Genomic DNA, 20,369 nt, shown 5'->3' with positions numbered 1-20,369 from the left:
ATCAAGTTCAAACTATTGTGGTATAATTCTATTATACAGTTGGATACATCTACATATATTTTCACAATTTTTCGAGCCATAATATCTGCAAGAAAATCGCCACACTGAACGGACAATTACAGTCTTCAGCATCATGACTATGCTGTTCTTTTGGGGACTTTTACACCACACCTCAACCTTTTCTTAGGAAGAAATCACTGCATTCAAATGACAAAGGAAAAAAATCAATAGTCAAGCAGAGCATTCAGTTGGAATCCACTGCACTGTGGAGTTTTAGTTCCATAGACAGCATGTAAGATACCTTTTTAAGCAAAAGACGGTTAAAAAGACTCAGTAAGCACTGCATTTTCAACACTACACAAACATGAGTGACTGCATTTATAGTCTCACTTCTACAGCAGAGATACTAAACAAAGATGCACATGCTGCCAGTACCGTTCACAGGTCACCTAACACAATTTTAACTTAAAAGGAGCTTGAGTTTGAGCATGAAGGAAACTGCATTACACGCTGTCTTTCAACATACCAATTGCAGTAACTGAATTCTCAATGGTCACCAGATAATGAATCACAAATAAATACAATACTAGATTTCTGCAAACAGAACGTCAGCAGGCAGTTCACACAGAGCCAGTTGGCAGAAGCTTTTGCCCATATGCCTCCGCTGCTTTTCGCAATGAGTAGCCAGCAATAGCAGTATTACCCAACTAGCTGTGTACATTTGTCACTACACGTTCAGTATTACTTATAGAAAGGCCAAGGAAGCTGCTACTCTGAGAGCTCGTACAGTATCTTATTTCCATATACCTCAAAAGGATGTTAAAGAAACACCACTCTTCACTTTTTACAAAGAATATAATTTTAAAAGGTATTAAGAGCCGATTTCCTGTCTCATACTCCACCCTTCAATATGGAATAAAGAGATTGAGCTAAGAGACTGAGCAAAAATGTACAGTTCCAGAGAAAGGAAAAATTCTGTTCGGAAAGACTTTCAGATTCCAAACTGTGTTTTTTTTACGTTTGGAAATGTATCAGTTAAATAACATCTGCTGCCAAATAAGACAGATGGAAGACTGACTCATCGTCATCTCACCAACCTTGCTGAAACCTTGCTAGATGTTAGGCTGTTTCAACCTACTGAAGTTCTGAATCTACTTACAGCTCTCTTTATTTTGCTTAATGCAAAACGAAGAATCCTCCAAAACACTGTGGGTCATTTCTTCTAAAATCATACTAGTATATATGATTTTCCATCAATAGCAAGACTGGCAACTCTGGCAATTTTAAATAGTATAATGGATAATTTCATCTGGTGTAAATAGGCATGCAGATTATTTTGAATCACAACTTGGAAATTAAATAGCCATAATTTCCAAAGGAAGATGACAGCCTTCTTCAATCAAAAATGGATTAGGTTTTCTTTCTTATTCATTCTTCCTCATTGTATTTTTGGAATCAAATACCCCAACCTACAAGAGAAGTTTCAAGGAAGGGTGCTCTTAACGCTGGATTTTCAAACTCTCAGCATCTGCAGACTGTAACATTAGAGGTTTTTAAATTCTCAAAACCAGAACCCAAATGAATATATAAAGCTTTTCTGCCCCCTTCTGTTTATTGTATGTTTGATGTTTTACTAGTTCAGATAGAGAGTATATAACATATGCTCCCACAATCTGGTGTAGGGCTTCAACACACTAAGATTTTTAGAGTTGCAATGGCATGTAACTCTTAATAGTCATTTTCCCCTACCTTATTCATGAAAACTCTTCACTTCTGTAAAATATAACAATTCTTTTCAACTATTCATTTAAGAAAAAGGAGAAGCAGAATCTAAATGAAGGCATTTGCCCTGAACCAAATTTAAAGTCACACACCTTTTACATGTATTTCTTAAATCCAATAGCTGGCTCTGCTCATGGAATCATAGAATTAAGGTAAACGCTCTTTTTTCCCCAGAAATCATCTAATATGACCTTGTGGGATTTGGCAAGGAGGTAGGTCAATCCACGTTTTAATACTTCTATAATTGGTTTTAAATGTCCTCAGGCACTAATTACACTAGTAGATGTCCCTTCTAACCTTATTTCCTATACTCTAATCCACGTAGAAAGTTCAAAGCCTTCTTGATCCCCAGGTATGTCACTCTTTTCATTTTCATCTTACTATTAAAGGATGTTGATTTCTAAAACGTCATGGCACAAAGGGCAAATTCTGTATGCATTCAGTTCTCATTTCTTAGTTTACTATTAGACATAGCAATATGCTGAACTACACAGAAGTTCATGCAACTGCATTTTTATTTTCTTGCTATAACTTTCAAGTGAACTTTTTCTTAAAAGAGTGTGTGTGTGTGTGTGTGAGAGAGAGAGAGAGAGAGAATAAGTGAGTGAGAGAAAAAAAAGAAATATTCAATAAGGGCTCAGATACAGAATAAAGTTACTGTGTATTTGCTAACTGGCAATAACTAAACTGTCTACTCACATGTGGTTCAGAATAAATGCAAATTTATATATTTTATATATGACCATAAATATATATATATATTGTCACAGGCTACCAGTAGGTACTGTATTGCAACCTGGCAAATAGTAAAATATTAAGCCATATAACACATCTTCAAAACTGAACCCTTTGTCTAACACTCGCAACACTTGATGACTTAGAACTTTATATAAGTACATATTGCTGAAAAGCTTAGCTAGCATTATAGTTAAGAATTCAAAATCATATGTTTATATAAGATTTTTTAGTGCTTTAAGCCTCACATTTAGGTACATTTTAAAAAAACAAGAACAAAATTACTAAATCCAAGCCACAAACTTTGCCTCCATTTCTCAGACAAAAGTTATTAACTGCTACTTGATGATCATTTTTATACTGAAGCATCATTAATAAGCTAGCATCTGAATCATTTGACCATTGTAAATAGTATTTCATCAGCCACCAATTTAAATACAACTGCCTTAGGAAGAACAAATTAACCTTGTTCAAATCTTTGTCAGTTCAAGAAGTTCTACAGATTCTATCTCATACATGCATGAATTACTGAATTCCCCAAAACACAGATGAAATGTTCATATTAGATTGTTATTTTAATTCTGTAACTGACCTTGCTATGTGAAAATTATAATTTGTTTCTGGATTTATGAAATGCTGACAACAAATTACTAAACACTTGGCTCCTCAGTATCTTAGTGCAACAATAATGGAATGCAAAATTCCAGCGAGAATACCGCTACACAAACTTCTCAAGTCCAAGATGCCATCGCTCCTTAGACCTGTATGAATTTCAATTCCCAACAGCTATACAGAACTGAATGCGTGAGCTACACAAACCACTGAAATGTTAAATTTGGAACATCTGCTGACAGTCCAGAACAAAAACTAATATTTAAGCATAACAGACAAGCTTAATTTCAAAATATTTAAGAACCTAGCCTAAATATCCCAAAGAAAAATTGTTATTCTTGTTCATACCTTTGCTGCTGCACATCTAATAGGATGCAGTGAATAATGATAAGAACCAGTCATACAAGTTCATAAAATATTTTCAATACAAAGATGTATTGCTTCCAAGTAAAATGAATGATAGCAACTTGTTCCATGAACATTTACATGAAATGCATGTTTAAACAGGTAAGATAAAAAGATATGAATCAGTACTCGTTCAACCCACCCAGGGGAAGAATCAACTCAAAATTTTGAGGCTGACAGGACCTTGGTGACAAATCAGGAGCCTCTGGAAAGCATTACAGTATTTTTCAGTGAATCAAAGATACAATCTATTTTCGAGTTCTGGAAAAGATGCTACAAATGAGGGGCTGAAGTCTAATTACAGAATTCCATTATCTGATTAGTTCAGCATTAAAAACTGTATTGGTTTTTCATATATTTATCTGAAAAAATACAGTTGGTTCTTACATTAAACATTACTATACCTCAGTAAGTTTTCATCCATCTACTTCAAACTGCAACAATTCTTCTAGAATAAATACTGATGAACACGTGTTGGCGCTGTGAGCTGGCAGCAGCTAGCTTCCTTCATTTGACAAAACTGTACAGATCACACTTTACCTGCTCAATTGGCAAGCATGTGCACATGTGTGAGAAACTCCTCTATCACCTGCATTGCAGTGAGACACTTAAACCAAGGAGAGGTAGTAGAATTGAAAACAGAAACCCCCAAAGGTATGAAAAGTAATAGCGTTTTGGATCAACCAATGCAATTATGAATCACAATTCAAGTCTTGACTCTCTTGGTTGAACTTCCACTTTACTGAAAGTAAATACTTTGATACTTTTTAAATATCAAAATTATTCACTTTTTATTTATATGCACTGAAAGATACCTTTTTGCTTTAAAAGAACTTAACATACTAAACAAAATTTTAAAAGTTACCCCAAAAGAGGAAAGATCCTCTAAAGTTGTTAAATTTTTTAATTAAGATGATCTGCATATTTTGCTAATGTGTTCAGATACATTCAGTGTATCTGAAATGAACTAGGTGAACTCAGATCACAAAAATTGTATCATCTTCCTTCAACTCTTTCCGCACATAGCCATGAACAGGATGCACTTGCACAAGTAAGAGCTGTTCACATGAGTACAGCACAACCATCCTCAAAGCAGGACCTCTTCTTCATGAAACAAATCTCATTAATTAGAAGCAGAACTCTACAGATACATAGCTACATACTGTACTGCTACACATACGACACCTTAACTGTTAATTTAAAACAAGTTTGATTTGCACATAGCACCACTGACCAAGAACTGAAAGTGACAGAGAACGTTAAAAAAAGTGATATGAATTTTGGAAAACCTGAAAAACTCCAAATTTTTGCAGATAAAATCTTTATAATATGTTCTGTTAATCACCTCAACTCGCTGTCTGTATTTTAAAGACATAATCTGTAACTTCTTTTTCGTTTTCTTTAAACATGGCTTAATTTTACATCTTTTGCAAAGCTGACTGTTGAGGTTTCTTGAGGACTGAGTCTGCTTCCAGAGAAATATTTTTTAAGTTCAGTACATGAAATTAGGCTCACAGCAGGCAGAATAACACAACTGCAACTTGAAAATACACTGTACATTAAAACACATACCATACATCTTTTGCAATACCAGCAATGTAAATAATAATAATAAATAGTAAATAATAAATAATTTATTCCTGCAAATTGAGGATTTTCAGACTTGAAGATGGTATATTTCCAGAGATAGACAGTTAGCTGTTAACTTCAGTTAAGCATATTAGCATTCTGGAAGGTTTATTGTTAAGTTACTGTTAAATTAAAGAGGGAAAGAAAAAAAAAATCATATACTAAACTTGGAGAGTAGTTTACGTAACTTAATAAATTATAATATTAAACTGCTGTAAATGTGGGAAAGAGTTTAACTACATACCCCAGAGACTCAAAAACCACTACTTAGTGATAAGAACCAAAGAATTACATTTCTTTTCAAAAGCCTGGATTCATATATTAGGATAGTTTATTATAATCAATAAAAGCCCTTATGATAGAAGCGCAACAAAAATGAAAAAGCTATTCAACACCTGATAAGATGAAAATAGGTTGGTTAAGGGGTTTGTAATTCACAGGAAAAAAAAGTAATTATCTTTCCTTATGATTCTAGGTACAATTTGTCTTTTATACCAATAGCTTGATTAGGTTTCTTGCAAATGTTTTCACATACACTTACTTTTCCTTTTTCTCCTCTCTAAAGGACTTCATGCTGGGACAATAGTTCAGCTAAATCCAGAACAGCTATCCTATATATTTTTTTTTTTTGCATTGTTTTACAGCTTCATTTAAAATCATCTCCCTTTAAAAATCTGTATTACTTGAACAAAAAACAACTTGTAAACAAACAGTCACACACTAGATATACATGTCTTGAACTTGAGAAATCTGTAGCCAAAAAACTTGCCAAATTCTGCCATAGTGCAGACAAGGCAGAAAAATTTTGTTGATCAACACTTAGCACACTCTATTGATTAATGTTAATGATAAAACATATTAACTATCTACACTGACAAAAATAAAGCAATTTTGTACATCCCCTCTGGTAGTAAAATTGTCTTATTTTGTATCTTAAAACGCTTATGTCAAAACAAAAATGACAAATGTTGTTTTCTAGAAAAAGCTGAATTAACCTACCAACACCATAAACTAACTGCAGCAGCTCCTTTTCAACAAGCTAATCTCCAGACCACTAACATGAGCAAATCTTGTTCAAGAATACTATACCAGGTCTTTGAGCAATAATTAAGTGCATTTAATTTGCCATTCCATTTAACTCTCCAGTTTCCCCTAAAGACAAAAATACATGAAATTCTGTCTTTATACTTAATGATCAGCATACTCGACCTGTGAGCCACAAATGCATATGGTAACGAATTTGATGTGTGAGGCCAGTATACCTCACAAAAACAAAGGTTCAAAGAAAGATATCTGAACAGAAGAAAAACTCCACTTACGATTAAGTGTGAAGAAAATACCAATTTTAAATTCAAATCCTCTCCAGAATTAACACATTTCAAAAGCTGTTTTCTTCCAGTTACACCAATTATCCCGACAAAAATTTCCAAAATAATATCCTTAAAGACAAATAGTAGATTTATACAATTTAACATTTACAGAAAACATCTGGAGAAACAAACAAAGGAGAGTTAGGTGAAACCACAACATCTGAAGCAATCAAACTGAATCATTTACACTGCGGCTTAACCAGTTAAACTGGTTAACGGAAGCACGTTTGAAAAAAGTAACGCTATTTCTGAACCAGTATCTTTCAGAAGAAATATATTCTTTAAAAAGTGAATAGATGTGATTTTAGTTGCACTGTCATACAATAGGTTTGTCGATTTATATATGTTATCATCTGGGCACATCCTAAATTCCAAACTTAACACTTGAGCCTGCCATACTGACAGGCCATCAGCTGTTGTAGTAGTTATGCTATCCAAGAAACTTTTCAGCAGCTACTGGAATTTTTGACAAGCATAGTACCTCATAAAGAGAAGTAAGTTTTTTTTAACTAGTCATATTGCCAGGAAATGTTGAAGACAGAGGAAGAGACAATCACATCCTGGATAGAAAAGCAGGATTAATACTGAACAAAGCTAGAGAAGACTTAGACCACTGGAACAGTACACATACTCCCATTACTAATTTACTAAATTTTATGCTACTGTTCTTGGCTATTTTAAAGCTCCAGAGTTCAACACAATTCTGTGCAAACTAAGGTTCTCTTTCCTCCCATCCTACCAGTTTTGAAACCCTCTGACACACTTTCCTCCAAATAAAAGAAACAAAAACCCCTGTGTATTAACGCTATGGCTTTGTGGATAATCCTGACAACCACATATTTTTAAGCAACAGCCATTGAACATTGAGAAAATATTTTCTAAAACTCTGTTTTAGTTTTGTTTCCAAAGAAAATGAGACTACACAATTATGCCATTTCTCCAAACCCAACTAGTAATTTTGGGAACTGCTGAGCTTTTACAACCAAACATGACAAAAAGAAAGAGGCTTGAAAGACACAAAATATCTTTTAACTTCATTAAAACCTGAGGCTGGGGTTAAGACAAACTCACATTCAACACCCCACTAACAGAAAGCCAGTAAGTCTTCATCTATTACCCCCTAGCAGCTAGCTATAGCAGTAGCACGTGCCAGCACCCAGACTAGTAATTATCCATAATATCTCTCGACTAGTTAGATATCCAAAAACGGTAATCTGGGACAAAATGGCACTAGTTGTACAGTTCAGAGCTGAGGCAACATCAGGAAGGAGTGGGAGACAAGGCAGGAGATCATGGGAATAACATGGAAGATTTCAAAAATGCTACAGTGGGGGGTGCCATAGATCATACAGAGAACATGGGGTTCATCCAGAGAAAAGATGGAGAACACAGGACAAAAGCCTATAGGAAAACAGGCTTGTTTAGTATTTGTTATTCATAGAACAACTTACTGAAATACAACAGCTACAACTCTCAGTCTTCTCTGATACCCATCATTTCTGCCCCCTCCTCCCAAACAGTTCACATCTCTGAGATTCTGGAAGACTTCCTCTCCGAAGTTTCCTCCTGTTAGTTTTTGCTGTAGCTTAAACGTCTCTCTTAGAGAACTAAAAGTTAGCCTATTTTTCCTCAGTATCTCAACTGTTTATACAAGTTACTCATTACACAGGACCACAAACCCTTTATTTGCTCCCACACCTGCAACGTGTTGCTGTATAACGAAGTACCATAACTGCAGATGAGAGCCAACAAGAGGAGCAAACGAATCCTGAGAACACAATCCCGCTTTCAGGAAGATGCGCTTACTCAAAATAACAGCAGCAGCAGGCAATACCGTAACTTCTAAATTCAACGTTTTGTAGTTTTCCAGGAAACATCAGCAAGCCTTCACATACATAGAAAAGGATGTTGGAAGACTTCCGCACATATCATTTCTTGTGTGTTTAATACAGAGACAGAAAGCAGAATGAGACTCTGAAATGCACTGCATTTCTGTCCTGGGAGCTAATAACATGGGGTGGTTCCTGATTTATTGCAAGTTTCCTTCAAACTTCTGCTTCATTTCCCTAATAGGAATTTTTAAAACTTGGAAACAACAGTTTGGCACACAAATAAGTATGTGTTATCCTAATAAATCATCATGTTAAATTTACTAGAAAAGAATTTAGCATTGAATTTAAATCTGACAATTATTACCAAAGTGAGATCCTTGCCTCCATAACGCAACTATGCGGACAGATTATATTTTACCACTCCATCTTACAAACAGCCAACATACAATGCAGTACACAGCAAAATGTTCCACATCATACCCATGGCAGGCCATAATGCCCAGCTGTGAATTTGCCTGGTACACTCTAACTATACAATTCTGGCACAAGATGACACAGGAAAAGGCTTCTGCGTCCAGGTTTCCTCATTCTCATCACGTGATAGCCTAGCCACATTTGGAACTGGCATGTCCTAGGGAACTCATTTATTTTAAAAAGTACTGATACGACAGAACAATTAAACTGACCTGCATGAATTTATAATGTACACTTTATATACTTTACCATGTGTAGTGCTCTAACATGAGTTTTGATAACATTCAATTTGAACCAGATTAATGGAAGTAACTAAATTACCCAAAAAAGAGTAAACAAAATTCAGAGTAGCGTGGAAGGGAAGAGATGATAAACATTATTTACTGAAAAAAGAATGAAAAGTATGCTTTGCTGACAAGTAGCACCATCTGGTTGACCTGCCTCTTTTTGTTAAGAGCAGTAAGGCTGGTGTTACTGTAGTGGCAGGAGTAGGAGAAGGGGGTTGAAGAATCTCATTCAGGTGCAGAGTATGATTACTATCCAAAATACTAACTTAAGCTGGCAGTTCTCCACAGACATCTGCGATTTAAGGGCAGGAAGAAAGAACACAAATAGAGGACTGATACAACAGAACATTCAAGGTAGGTTTTTAATTAGAAGTAATCAACCACTAAAAAAGGTTTTTATGTTAGAGAGCCAGCAAATTTAATGATACAGTCTATCACTGTGAAATTCAAGTGTTATTATGCCAAAAGGATCTGTAAGTTAAACACACATACCATCTGGAAATACACAACTGTTTTATTTTGAGTTGTGTAAGCCATATATTGCAAGAAAAAAACCCTCAGTGATTCACTGGCAAGATGTACTTGATAACATATAACTTTATAATAACACATATGAATGGTGCAGAGAACCTGAAGTCTTCAAGACTTCTATCTAAATTATGCTCAGACTGTCTGAGAAGCAATCATCGTAAGACTGTAAAACAAAAGATGAAACCAAGCTCACGATTACCACACACATTTCTGATGGCCACTGGAAAAAAAAAATCCTCAATCTCAGGTCTGACACGAATCCCATAAAAAACTCAAAATAGTAAAATCTATTAAAAGAGGAAAGCATTCACTGCTTTAATTCATAATATTGTATTATTTAATTTGGATGATCATTACCAGGAGAAGAATAAAGGCCAATACAAGAAGCTTGAACCAGAGTCTAAATATTGCATTTGAAAATCTAGAAAGAGAAATTTGTTTTGTAAAGGTAGGAAGTGCCTACCATTCCTAACCTGTTAGGTGACTTAAAAGGAACAGACGCTACTCAAATTTAAACAATAAAAAGGACAATTGGAACTTTTAAAAGAGAACAACATATATTCAGTTGTGTATCATTTCAGGTTTTTTAAATACAAATTAGGTATACTTCTAATTAATATAATCTAATTTTTAGAAGGAATCACACTGAATGAACAACAGTGCAGTGACAGTTTGCACTGTGCAACAGATACAGCTACATGAGCCTGCTGGATCCTTCTTACTGTAAAATCTTCAACTTTGAATTCTTTATGGTAGTAAGATCATATTCCATTCTTTCATAACTGCATGAACTGAAAGATATCATAATAAAATGCAGTTATAAATTTGAGATACATTCTGTATACCTATTATAAAAGTGGCAATACTAAAAGGAAAAGATACACGACAGCAAGCAAGTAGTGGCCCTGTGGAAAAAGGCCATGTTTGTGGTTCGTTTTCATTTTCTTACCTCACATGGATGTGCCCTACAACATAAAGCAAGGAAGTAATTTTTTCTATATAGCTCCAATGCACCTGGAATAGTATACTGAGTATAACATATCAGAAATATATTTAGAATAACATTCAGGTATTGAAGTCCAGAGAGAATGATGAAAAAGACCAGAAACTAGAGAAACTGACTGACCAGAGATAAATTAAGTCAGCATGTCTTGACTAGAACGGTATGACATGTGCAGGCTATATATGAACATTACATTGTCATAATGCAGAATTAAAAGGAATTTATTTAGAGAAGCATACCTAGGGAAAGGTTAATAAAAATATGAATTGAGCAAAATGTTCTTAGACAAAAAAATCCCTCTTGAAAAAACATATTCCTTAGGCTAGAATAATCTACACGGTAAAATGACAGACACATCAAGAGTTAAGATATTTCAAGTCATATTAGACAAGATGTACATGAAGGCCTTACAGATCAAATCAGCTTTTGCATCGAGTGGATTAGATTATTTAATAGATCTTTTCCATCTCCAACCTCTAATCCAGAAATAAACAGATAATTATTCTGCTGAGAGATTACAGAAAACAAGCACATAAAACTAAAACTCTATTATACTTTTTGATAAAACTGAGAAATAATTAGAGGGATGAAGAAATGGAGTTATAAAATCATTAACTCAGCCATATAAATAAAAGGAAAGCAAGTCTAAAAAACCTGTCTAAAATAATTAATGTGACTTTTCCAAAGGAAGGATGAATCAGTCTGGTTTAAGTCAAAACAGAAATGTGGAAATAGTTGCAAGCTGTCCATGGACCAGTATGACGTGTTTAGTCTGATTCTAACTAGAATTAACATCATGAAACTGGCACAAAGCTTACCTTAAAGATAAATTAATTCTACATGCTTAAACAGCATACCAAGCTCCTGACAGCTATACAAAAAACTGCAGAGCTTGATGATGCCAGAGAAATGGACCTAGGTTATTTTAAAAAGCACACTGGTGAGTAATCTGTTCTTTTCTTACCATCGTACTTTATTGCACGTCTGTGTAGCGCCAAGAGGAGAACCTGCCACCATGGGGACTTGGATAGGGCTATGCTGTTTGTTCATGACAAGGTCCAACTTCTCTTCCAGTGATTTACAGGTAGCCTCTAGAGCCAGCAACTTCGCCTCAATGCTATCCAATCGCAGGCATATTGTCTGGTTAATGGAATACAGGAATGACTAGAAAAGGGAGAGCATAAAAGAAACTGTTTTTAAAGACTTTTGCATTTATCTCCAGCAACATATACATAAGCAAGCCCCAGATAAATGTGACTGGAGAACAATTCTAAAGGTACTAGCAATGTGCCTTGTATCAAAATTCATCCACGTACAAAACTGATGACATCCTGGAGCATTTTAGCATTCTCAGATTCTTCTAGTCCTTTATTTAGGAGCCAAAAGCATTCAAGCCAAACACATTTTCACCTAAGCACTTTGTTAGTATGATTTCATACAACACAAAATAATTTAAAATGACATGCCAAAACCTTTCATTCAATATATTTAAAAACCAAAGTATTATAAATCCATGAAAGCATCCTGCTGGATAAAGTTAAATAACATATTTTCATGCCCGAATAGATAAATTCAGATGATTGCAGTAGAAATTATATCAACATAAATAAATTCAGATACAATAAATAATGCTCACTTTAGTTTTCTTCTGAACAGCAAATCAAGAAAAGCAAATAAATAAAATGTTTTCCTAAGCAATTCTATTAAAAAAAAAAGTGCATTCTAAGTGGGTTTTTATAGGGGAAAACAGACCATTAAAGGGTAGCGGTAAACACACATTCTCCTTTACAAACAGCAACCATGCCATCTTGCGGCTACAGCTAGAATTTACACACATTACAAAGCTGTTTTACAGTGCTGCTGGCCCTGTCCTCTCTCAATACAGAGCTTCCGGTTTTGTGACAATTTCAAGAATACAGAATTACATACTAAATAAATGTGCACGGCAGTAAAATACTACTCATATGTTTATGTCGCAAGACAAAAACATTACTTAAACACACTAGTGGCCAACAGTAAATTCTGTAAGCATAGAAAAGCCTGAGCTACTGAGCCTGAACTCAGTAACCACAAAGAGAATGTTATTAGTTTAAAATAGTAACTTAAAACATGCTGGGAGTAATTGCATATTGTAAAACAGATAAGTTCAAGTTTATTTTTTAGATCAAGTTTATTCACTTTCTCAAAAAAGATGTGACATTTGAGCCACGGAATATATTTTTGAATTAAATTTTATATTGTACATTAAGGTTTGTCTGCTGATTTTGCACTATCATCAGGATTTAAAAGTTTATCCAGAAAAATGATTACGCATGTTTACAAGAGAGGTAAGAATAATCCTAGTGTTGTGTTTAAACCTTGAGATTTTTTTTTCTTTTTAAGCAGCATTTGCTTTTAATATTTTTCCCCAAATAAAGATAATTGAATTGGCATTATGAATAAAAATAGAAAAAGGAATTATCATAACCTTAATAGATGGATCCTGGCAGTTAATTTCTATACGCTGACGTTTCAGAGCAGGCTCTACATCTTCATCTGTCACTTCATGATTTTCCAACACAACTGCAAATAAAAATAAGCATGGTCATACTCTATAACAAAAGAGGGCAAGATTCAAAAACACATTAAACAGACACTTAAAAAGGGAGTCTAGTTAACTTATTGTCTGCACGCATTTATACTGACTTGCGTTTTTCTTAATAATATGACAACAATTCACCTCTTCTCAAGACATGTTTACCCAAATCTAAGACTGCACTGAAGATGTAAAACTGGCTGGATGTCACTGGCTTGGATTTATTTACTAGGAAATTACCAAGAGGTAACAGAGTTGCCACATCAGCTGTTCTGCTTTGACAGCCTCCCTTTTCCTTTCCTTTACCTTCCCTTCTGTAAACTTGAGGCAGCTCTTCTCTCTCTCACTGAAGCCTCAACGCTTATGCAAAATGATAAATCACATTAATAAAATTTTGTAAGAATACAGGATTTGATCCACTCTAACCAGGTTAAGGATGGGGAATTTTCTGCCAGCATAAATGAAAAATATCCTGCAATTTTCCAAAATAAACACTCATATCTCCATGCCTACAGGCTGTAACAGCCTTTCATCTAAAGGCAAACATTTTGAAGAAACAGTAACAAAAGCGAACTGATGTTAGAAATTAAAGGCGTTGCTGGTGAAATCAAGAGGTAGGACCCTGAACAACCTCACAGCTGAAATCTGACCAGGTTTTCAAAATCCTTTATCAAATCAAGCAAACCATTTCACAGGTGACAGTCCTCACCATCAAATTACTGGTTAGCCTGAGATAGATGGGTCTCAGTTTCTCCGCCATCTCTTCAGGAACATTTCTGAAAGAATTGCTTTTTGTTCTGTATCAGAATAAAAGAAGTTTTGATATGTGTTTATATTTTCAGTATTCTGCAGTTCCTGTTTTTTTATCCTATGCTTATTCACATATACATGGCAGTGTAGGATCAAAGTCTATAGCCGATTTTAACATGGACATTTTCCTTTAGTACATCAACATTTAAGCAAGGGAAAACACTGTGTGAAAACACAGTGTGAAAACACAATTCTTCAGAAATGATTTTCAATTTTACTGTCATTTCATTATACATACAAGGAATTTTAATAATGTATAAGAAAAAATGTTTTACCAGTAAAACAATGATTTCTAATAGATAGCTCACAGTTCATATTTGAGGGAAAGTCTAAAGCAGGTATTTGATCTGAACAAAACCAAAAGCTTGCTAGAGACCATATTTTAATACAGATTTTCAGAATTGCTGCACAAAAACAGACAGAATAAAGCCTTTTAAACAAAATCAAGAAAAAAATGATTTAAAAAGTACTGAAGATATAAAAGTAAAGTTATTGAAATTTGGTATAACTTGAATGAGTCCACCTTGGAGAAGAAAAATTTTGCAGCAGCACTTCATATTTCTACAAAAAGCTTAACAGTGATTTCCCCCATTTTAATGGGCCATACTGTGAGTGCTCTTTTTATGTCATCACTACCATCTCTACTGTACCTGGGTTATCTGGATTCAAGTCTTCAACTGCAATCTGAACGACATCTGCCAAATCTTGTTCTGACATCATTCAGAACCAGGCAGCAATATCCGGTCAAACACCACTGAAGGCCCCCAAATATGTAAATCTGCAAGTCATCCAATCCTGAAAAACAGCATCAAGAAGAATGTTAATAAAGGTACAATTGATATATCAATATTGCATTTGATTTTTAATGCACCTCCTTTATAAAAGGAGATACTATTCAGACAGACTGGTAGCAACAGATAGAACGATACTCATTATATGCTGGTCATCGATTCAAATCCAAGACAAATCAGCAGCAATCCAGAGTTGCAACTATCTAAACAAGATTCTAGGAAATTATCTTTGTGAGAGTTACAGTAAATTGCAATCTAACTCCTAGCAGAAGTGAACACCATACAGATGTGAACATCCAGCAGTATTTTCTGCTACTGTATTTGGTATTTGCTCCAAAGAGGCAAGGACCGAACTACCTGCATCATCCCAAGTGATCTTTCTATATTAGGACTAAGACAACAGTGCAACTTTCCTTGCTCAAACTTTCTGCATTTTTCCAATGGATAAAGAAAGCATTTAGCTTCAGACAAGTGGCACCTCATCAGTATAAAGAAAATACTTTAAACTGATTTTAAGATTTAAAAGTATACAAGGCCATTCCTAAATTGCAGACTTTTAATTTACAGATTACTTAGCTCTTGGAAGTGATCATACTTTAGTATTTAGGCTTGACATTGCAATAGCATACAAAGCTCCCAAACCGCACTGGCTTTGAAATTACTGCTATCTGTACAGATGTATATAAACACAAGATCCTCCCACATACGAACTTTAACAGGCCTCTAAAATCTTCATAAACATTCTGTGAGACTAGTGAGCATTTCTGTAACTAATTACAACCAGATTTGGAGCAAAATTTAGTAAATTTTTCTTGGCTACTGAACCTGCCTGTTTTTTCTACAGCCCAGCTCTGATGAACCTATTTTCAGACTATGGTCCTGATCTTAAAGCCAAATATTTCTCAGCCCTGCTCCCCTGGAATTCTCTGCCAAGGTTGTTTAGTAGTTTATTAAGAGGAGCCTTTAGCCTGTGAAACTGAATCATAATTATGGGTACCAATCATAGCTGCACTTTCCCACAGTTCACAGAAAGACAGACATTGAATGGCAAAGATTAGTTGCTGTTTTTTAAACCTGAAGCGAAAAAAATACTAAAGAGAGAATCTGAGGTTTACCAATGGAAATGGTAATTCATCCCTTAACATTGACACGGAATCAAATCCAGCTATGCATAAGGATTTTCCTCTTTCCTTCTGCCACTTAAATACAGGAAAACCATTAAACCAGACAGGTGGAGTGCAAATTTTTTCAAGCATGCGATAGAGCACACCAAAGACCGCCAAGATCAGCCACAGCAGGAGCCGTGTGTTGTGAGAGCCAGTATCGTAACCACCCCCCAAGGAGGACACCGCACAATATCACAGTTGTTTACTCCAAATAACAGTGCTGCCAATATCGAGTCATTTGAAACTCTGAGCATGGTGAAAACTGTTGGGACTACACAGACTGAGGCAGCACGCCCAAGAAAACTGGCAATACATTAGCAAACATGGATGCCAATTTGGCAAATTATATTTGCCATTTCTGAGAAATCCTGGTAACCAGCCAGTCATAACATAATAAAACAGCTGTGCTAGAGTTACTGTTTCATAATGTCACATACTGCAAGTAATATTAGAGAACTCTGCCCTCAACTTCAAGGAAGACATCCTCCACTCCAAAGATTAAAAAGGAACAAACCAGAACAAGATTTAACTTTTAAAACTTTGTCAATTTACACAATGCTAAACTTCATTCATAATTCACTTGTCACATTCTAACCAATTATAGCCACAATACACCAGTATTTCATAAATCATTTCCAAGGGATTTGTAATGCATTTAAGCTCATTTTAATAATTTGTCTTATTCATATATTTAGCCTTCCAACATTCGTTTATTGTAACAAGTTATTGAAATGAATTAAAGTTTTCTTCAACACAAATGAAAAATAATTTCCAACATCTGACCTACGTCTCCACCTCAAACATCTTGGGTGCTGGTATGAAGGTATTCAAGTGTAGATCAGGAAGAAAAAGTCCTCAGATATTCTACCACATAAGAGCTTTAAACAAGGGCCAAACTATGACTGGCAGAACAGCTATTACACATATGCAGCAATATGTCTTCCAAACATCAGTATTTATTTTCACTTAAATTTTATTAGTAAGTCACAAACTGCTCATAGGCAATTAGCCCAGATCAGGACAGAACACGTTCTCAATAAGCAGAACAAAATACACTTCTGCTGTCACCAGACTCTGTGGGCTCCTGTATCAAAACATAAGGGGGAAAAAATGTATGTATCTCCTGTTAATGATAAATGTGCGGTTTAAGAAAAATACCCGAAGGAGCTACATTAGGTACTTCGACTACAATGGCTATTACAGTTTAAAGAATATATTCCTCCAAATTCAGAATTTCATGGTAGCAAATTCTTGCAGTGGCCCAACCTTGCTTTCAGAACCAACAGTAAAAGTCCTATGAAAGGTAAGAGGACTGAAGTTAGAATTGTATTAGTTTATCACCTTTGAAAAGCTTCAGCCAACAAATTCAGAATAGTAACTCTTCCAACATGTTTTCCTAATACTGTACTCAATGAGGTATTTACCAACATTTCCTTAGGGTAAACACTTCCTTTGAAATTTGCCTCATGTTCCCAGCCTCCCCTCCCCCTTCTTTCTTTTGGCTGAAAACCTAGTCCTCATTACCTCTAAATTAAATATATATATATATATACATACATATATATATACACACACACATTGGCATTAAGAAGTCAATGTTGAAATAGTACCTGGCACAAATACTAAGCTGTAAGTAAAGAAAAAAAGAAGAAGAAACTACAACAGGAATAGACAACTTCCATATATGAAACGTGCCCACTCTTGTTCCCTAGCCAGTGTTCGGACATTGGATTGACAGAGCAATATTTTATAGTCAACTTGCCATTATCTGGGAGGAGGAGTATGGGAAGAGATCATGAACCAGACAACAGAAAATACCTCAAATAATACATAAACTACAGGAAGCTTTGGCCAGCCAAGCTCAAACTGGCTCCTGCTGAGCTATTTAAGTGGATCTTACTGCACTCATCACTTCTGGAGTTTTTTGTTTGTTTGTTTTTAAGGTTAGAGAGATTCCTTCAACTCTTATCCAAAACAGAGATAAAAAGATCTGAAAAACAGATTAAGATGTGGCTCTGTACCAGAGGGATTTTCACCCACCTCCATTTGCACTTCAGCCCTGTGTCCCTCCAAGCCTCATTCACTTCAAAGGTTTCTAACACCTCCTACCTCCAGGTCAGGAAGTCTTCCCAGCTCTGACAGCAGGCAGGAAGTCAGGCCCCAGGGCAGCTCTTCTACAGTCCACTGGTTCCCCAACCTGAGCCACACCCTGCTCTGGAAAGCCTTACCTAATATGCCATCAGAAACCCATTTATGCTTTAGAAACCAGCATAAATTGATACTAAAAAAACCAAATTTTAATCACAGTGAATAATGGAAATAATAATACAGAGCGCACATACTGCACTAGCTGCCTTCTTAACTCTCAAAGGAAAAATACTTTTCCAAAATTTGAGAAAATGGTCCTAAGGTTCAAAGAGACAACAAACATCGATAAGGAACAGTAGACTTGGAAGTAAATCTTCCAGCAATTAATACAACTTATTTCATCAGCCATCATAAACTAAAAATATTTCTCTATTTATGTATTATGAGTTTAAACTGAAGACAAAGACTTCTCATTATTATTGGTTCTTCTTAATCAGAAAAAAAAAAGCACCTAAAAGGGCAACTAAAATGTCTAGCACATTCCTACAACCACTTGTGGAGATGAGGCTGTAGCACTAGAACACTCAGAAAAACTTAGAAAAAACTAAAGGTACAGAATTTAAAGCAGATTAGATAAAGTGCACTAAATACACCTGTCAATGCTCTCTCTTAGAACTGATACACTTAACGTAAAAATAAAGTACTCCTTGTCAATTAAATAAATTAACATTTGTAAGCAAGTAGACAAAATTAAATTAAGGTTACCTGAATTTCTAAATTAATTTCCACATACAAGTTCAATGCAATTTAATCAATCTGTTTTAAAACAATTTAGATTAACTCTTCTGAGTATGCCCATGTAAACAAATTGAAATAATGAAATATCTGATAGGCTTTTAAAAATCATAGGACATCATCTCAAAATATATAACCAAAACCATCTAATGCTTGTTAACATATACACACACAAAAATGAACCTTCTCTCTCATACTAAATGATGAGGAAAACATAGTATTTTTAAAATATTTTTCAAAGCTCTAGGCCATTTAAAGTGTTTACTCGAGCTTCTCCTATTTGAGCAGCTAATCATTCCCCTGGCTAGTATTTCTTAGTCCTAGCTCTCTCTCTCTCTCTCTCTCTCTCCCTCTCTCTCTATATATATATGTATATAAAAGCCCTACTCCAAAAGGCTTTAATGTTTTCCCTTTTCTTTATTGCATTTTTCTTTTAAATGAATAATTAAGTACATTTTTCAAATGTGATTTCTGTTTTAAAATACATATTCTTCTTTACAATCTACTGTGAGCCAAATCAACCCCTTTTTCTGATTCTAGTATCTACCCTGAATGCTACAAAGGTCCTTATCTTGCAAAGAGCTAGGATTTGCTGACACTTACAAAAGTTTTCCAAAATACCAAAACAACTAGACTACAAAGGCAAACCTAACGATAAGAATGTTTTATGTACACATACAAGGGAATTAATCCTATTTGAGGACAACTTCATTCAGAAGTAAAATGACCTTATGCTGTAAAGGGATTATAGTATAAAGATCACCAGCTCTCTGAAAGTGAGGTTCCATAGAGGATATAATACTCATTAACTACTGCTTTAGTTAAGTCAGTTCAACTTCCCAGACTACTTGTCTATACAGTGAAACAGCCCACAAGGACCACTGAGCTTTCAGTCTCTTTACTGAGAAGCATAATCCACAGCAAGAATGCCTTTGTGCAATGCAGTTTAATCCACTTTGGAAGCAAATTATGTACAACAAGCAAAAAGGCACTCCAAGTACAAAACAAATTTTTTTCATGTGAGAGTCCAGCAAAGAACCACCACTATTGCCAGGTTAAAACCCTAACTTACTTGGCAACAGATTTCCTGCACTGCCAAGTCTGCAGTGCCTTCCCAGAAACAATCTCTATAAGTAAGCCCATGGAAAGAACTGGGAAAAGTTCATATATTTTGATACATTTATTCACAGGTATTAGCAGGTCCTGAACCTAACGATGCTCTGAAGTTTTGCTCAATGACTTAGAAAATTTGTTTAATCCCAAAGCCTGCCTCTTTCTCTAAGATAGTGCTTGTGTTGGCAGCTGGAACAGGACCTTCCTAAACTAATGAACAATTCCCTAACAAAACACATCACTGCATATGCTAATACACTGTAACACATGAAGAATAACATAATAAAACCTAACAATGTAATACCATGCAGTGTAAAATACAGTGTAAATACAAGAGCTACCAGCATCTTTTATGCTGCAATGCACTGAAT

The 20,369-nt window shown here is 35.1% G+C and overlaps 1 protein-coding gene across 4 annotated transcripts in view; it reads right to left on the bottom strand.

Annotated features, from left to right (window-relative positions):
• The window catches only part of BANP (BTG3 associated nuclear protein), a 166,129-nt gene that overhangs the window by 135,757 nt on the left and 10,003 nt on the right, over nucleotides 1-20,369 (bottom strand). For all 4 annotated transcript variants that reach the window (XR_009959770.1, XR_009959771.1, XM_062586226.1 and 1 more), the window contains exons 2-4: nucleotides 14,696-14,840; nucleotides 13,128-13,222; nucleotides 11,625-11,824 (exon numbers count right to left, since the gene is read on the bottom strand). Coding sequence is in view for 2 of the 4 variants with exons in the window: in XM_062586226.1 (XP_062442210.1) it covers nucleotides 11,625-11,824; nucleotides 13,128-13,222; nucleotides 14,696-14,765 (365 nt within the window). In the remaining 2 variants the exon portion in view is untranslated. The remainder of the gene's footprint in view (nucleotides 1-11,624; nucleotides 11,825-13,127; nucleotides 13,223-14,695; nucleotides 14,841-20,369) is intronic.

The sequence above is a fragment of the Rhea pennata genome, chromosome 13 (assembly GCF_028389875.1).
Source record: "Rhea pennata isolate bPtePen1 chromosome 13, bPtePen1.pri, whole genome shotgun sequence".
Lineage (NCBI taxonomy): Eukaryota > Metazoa > Chordata > Aves > Rheiformes > Rheidae > Rhea > Rhea pennata.
Note: the sequence above shows the minus strand (reverse complement) of the source record. Positions and strands in the feature narration are given on the sequence as shown.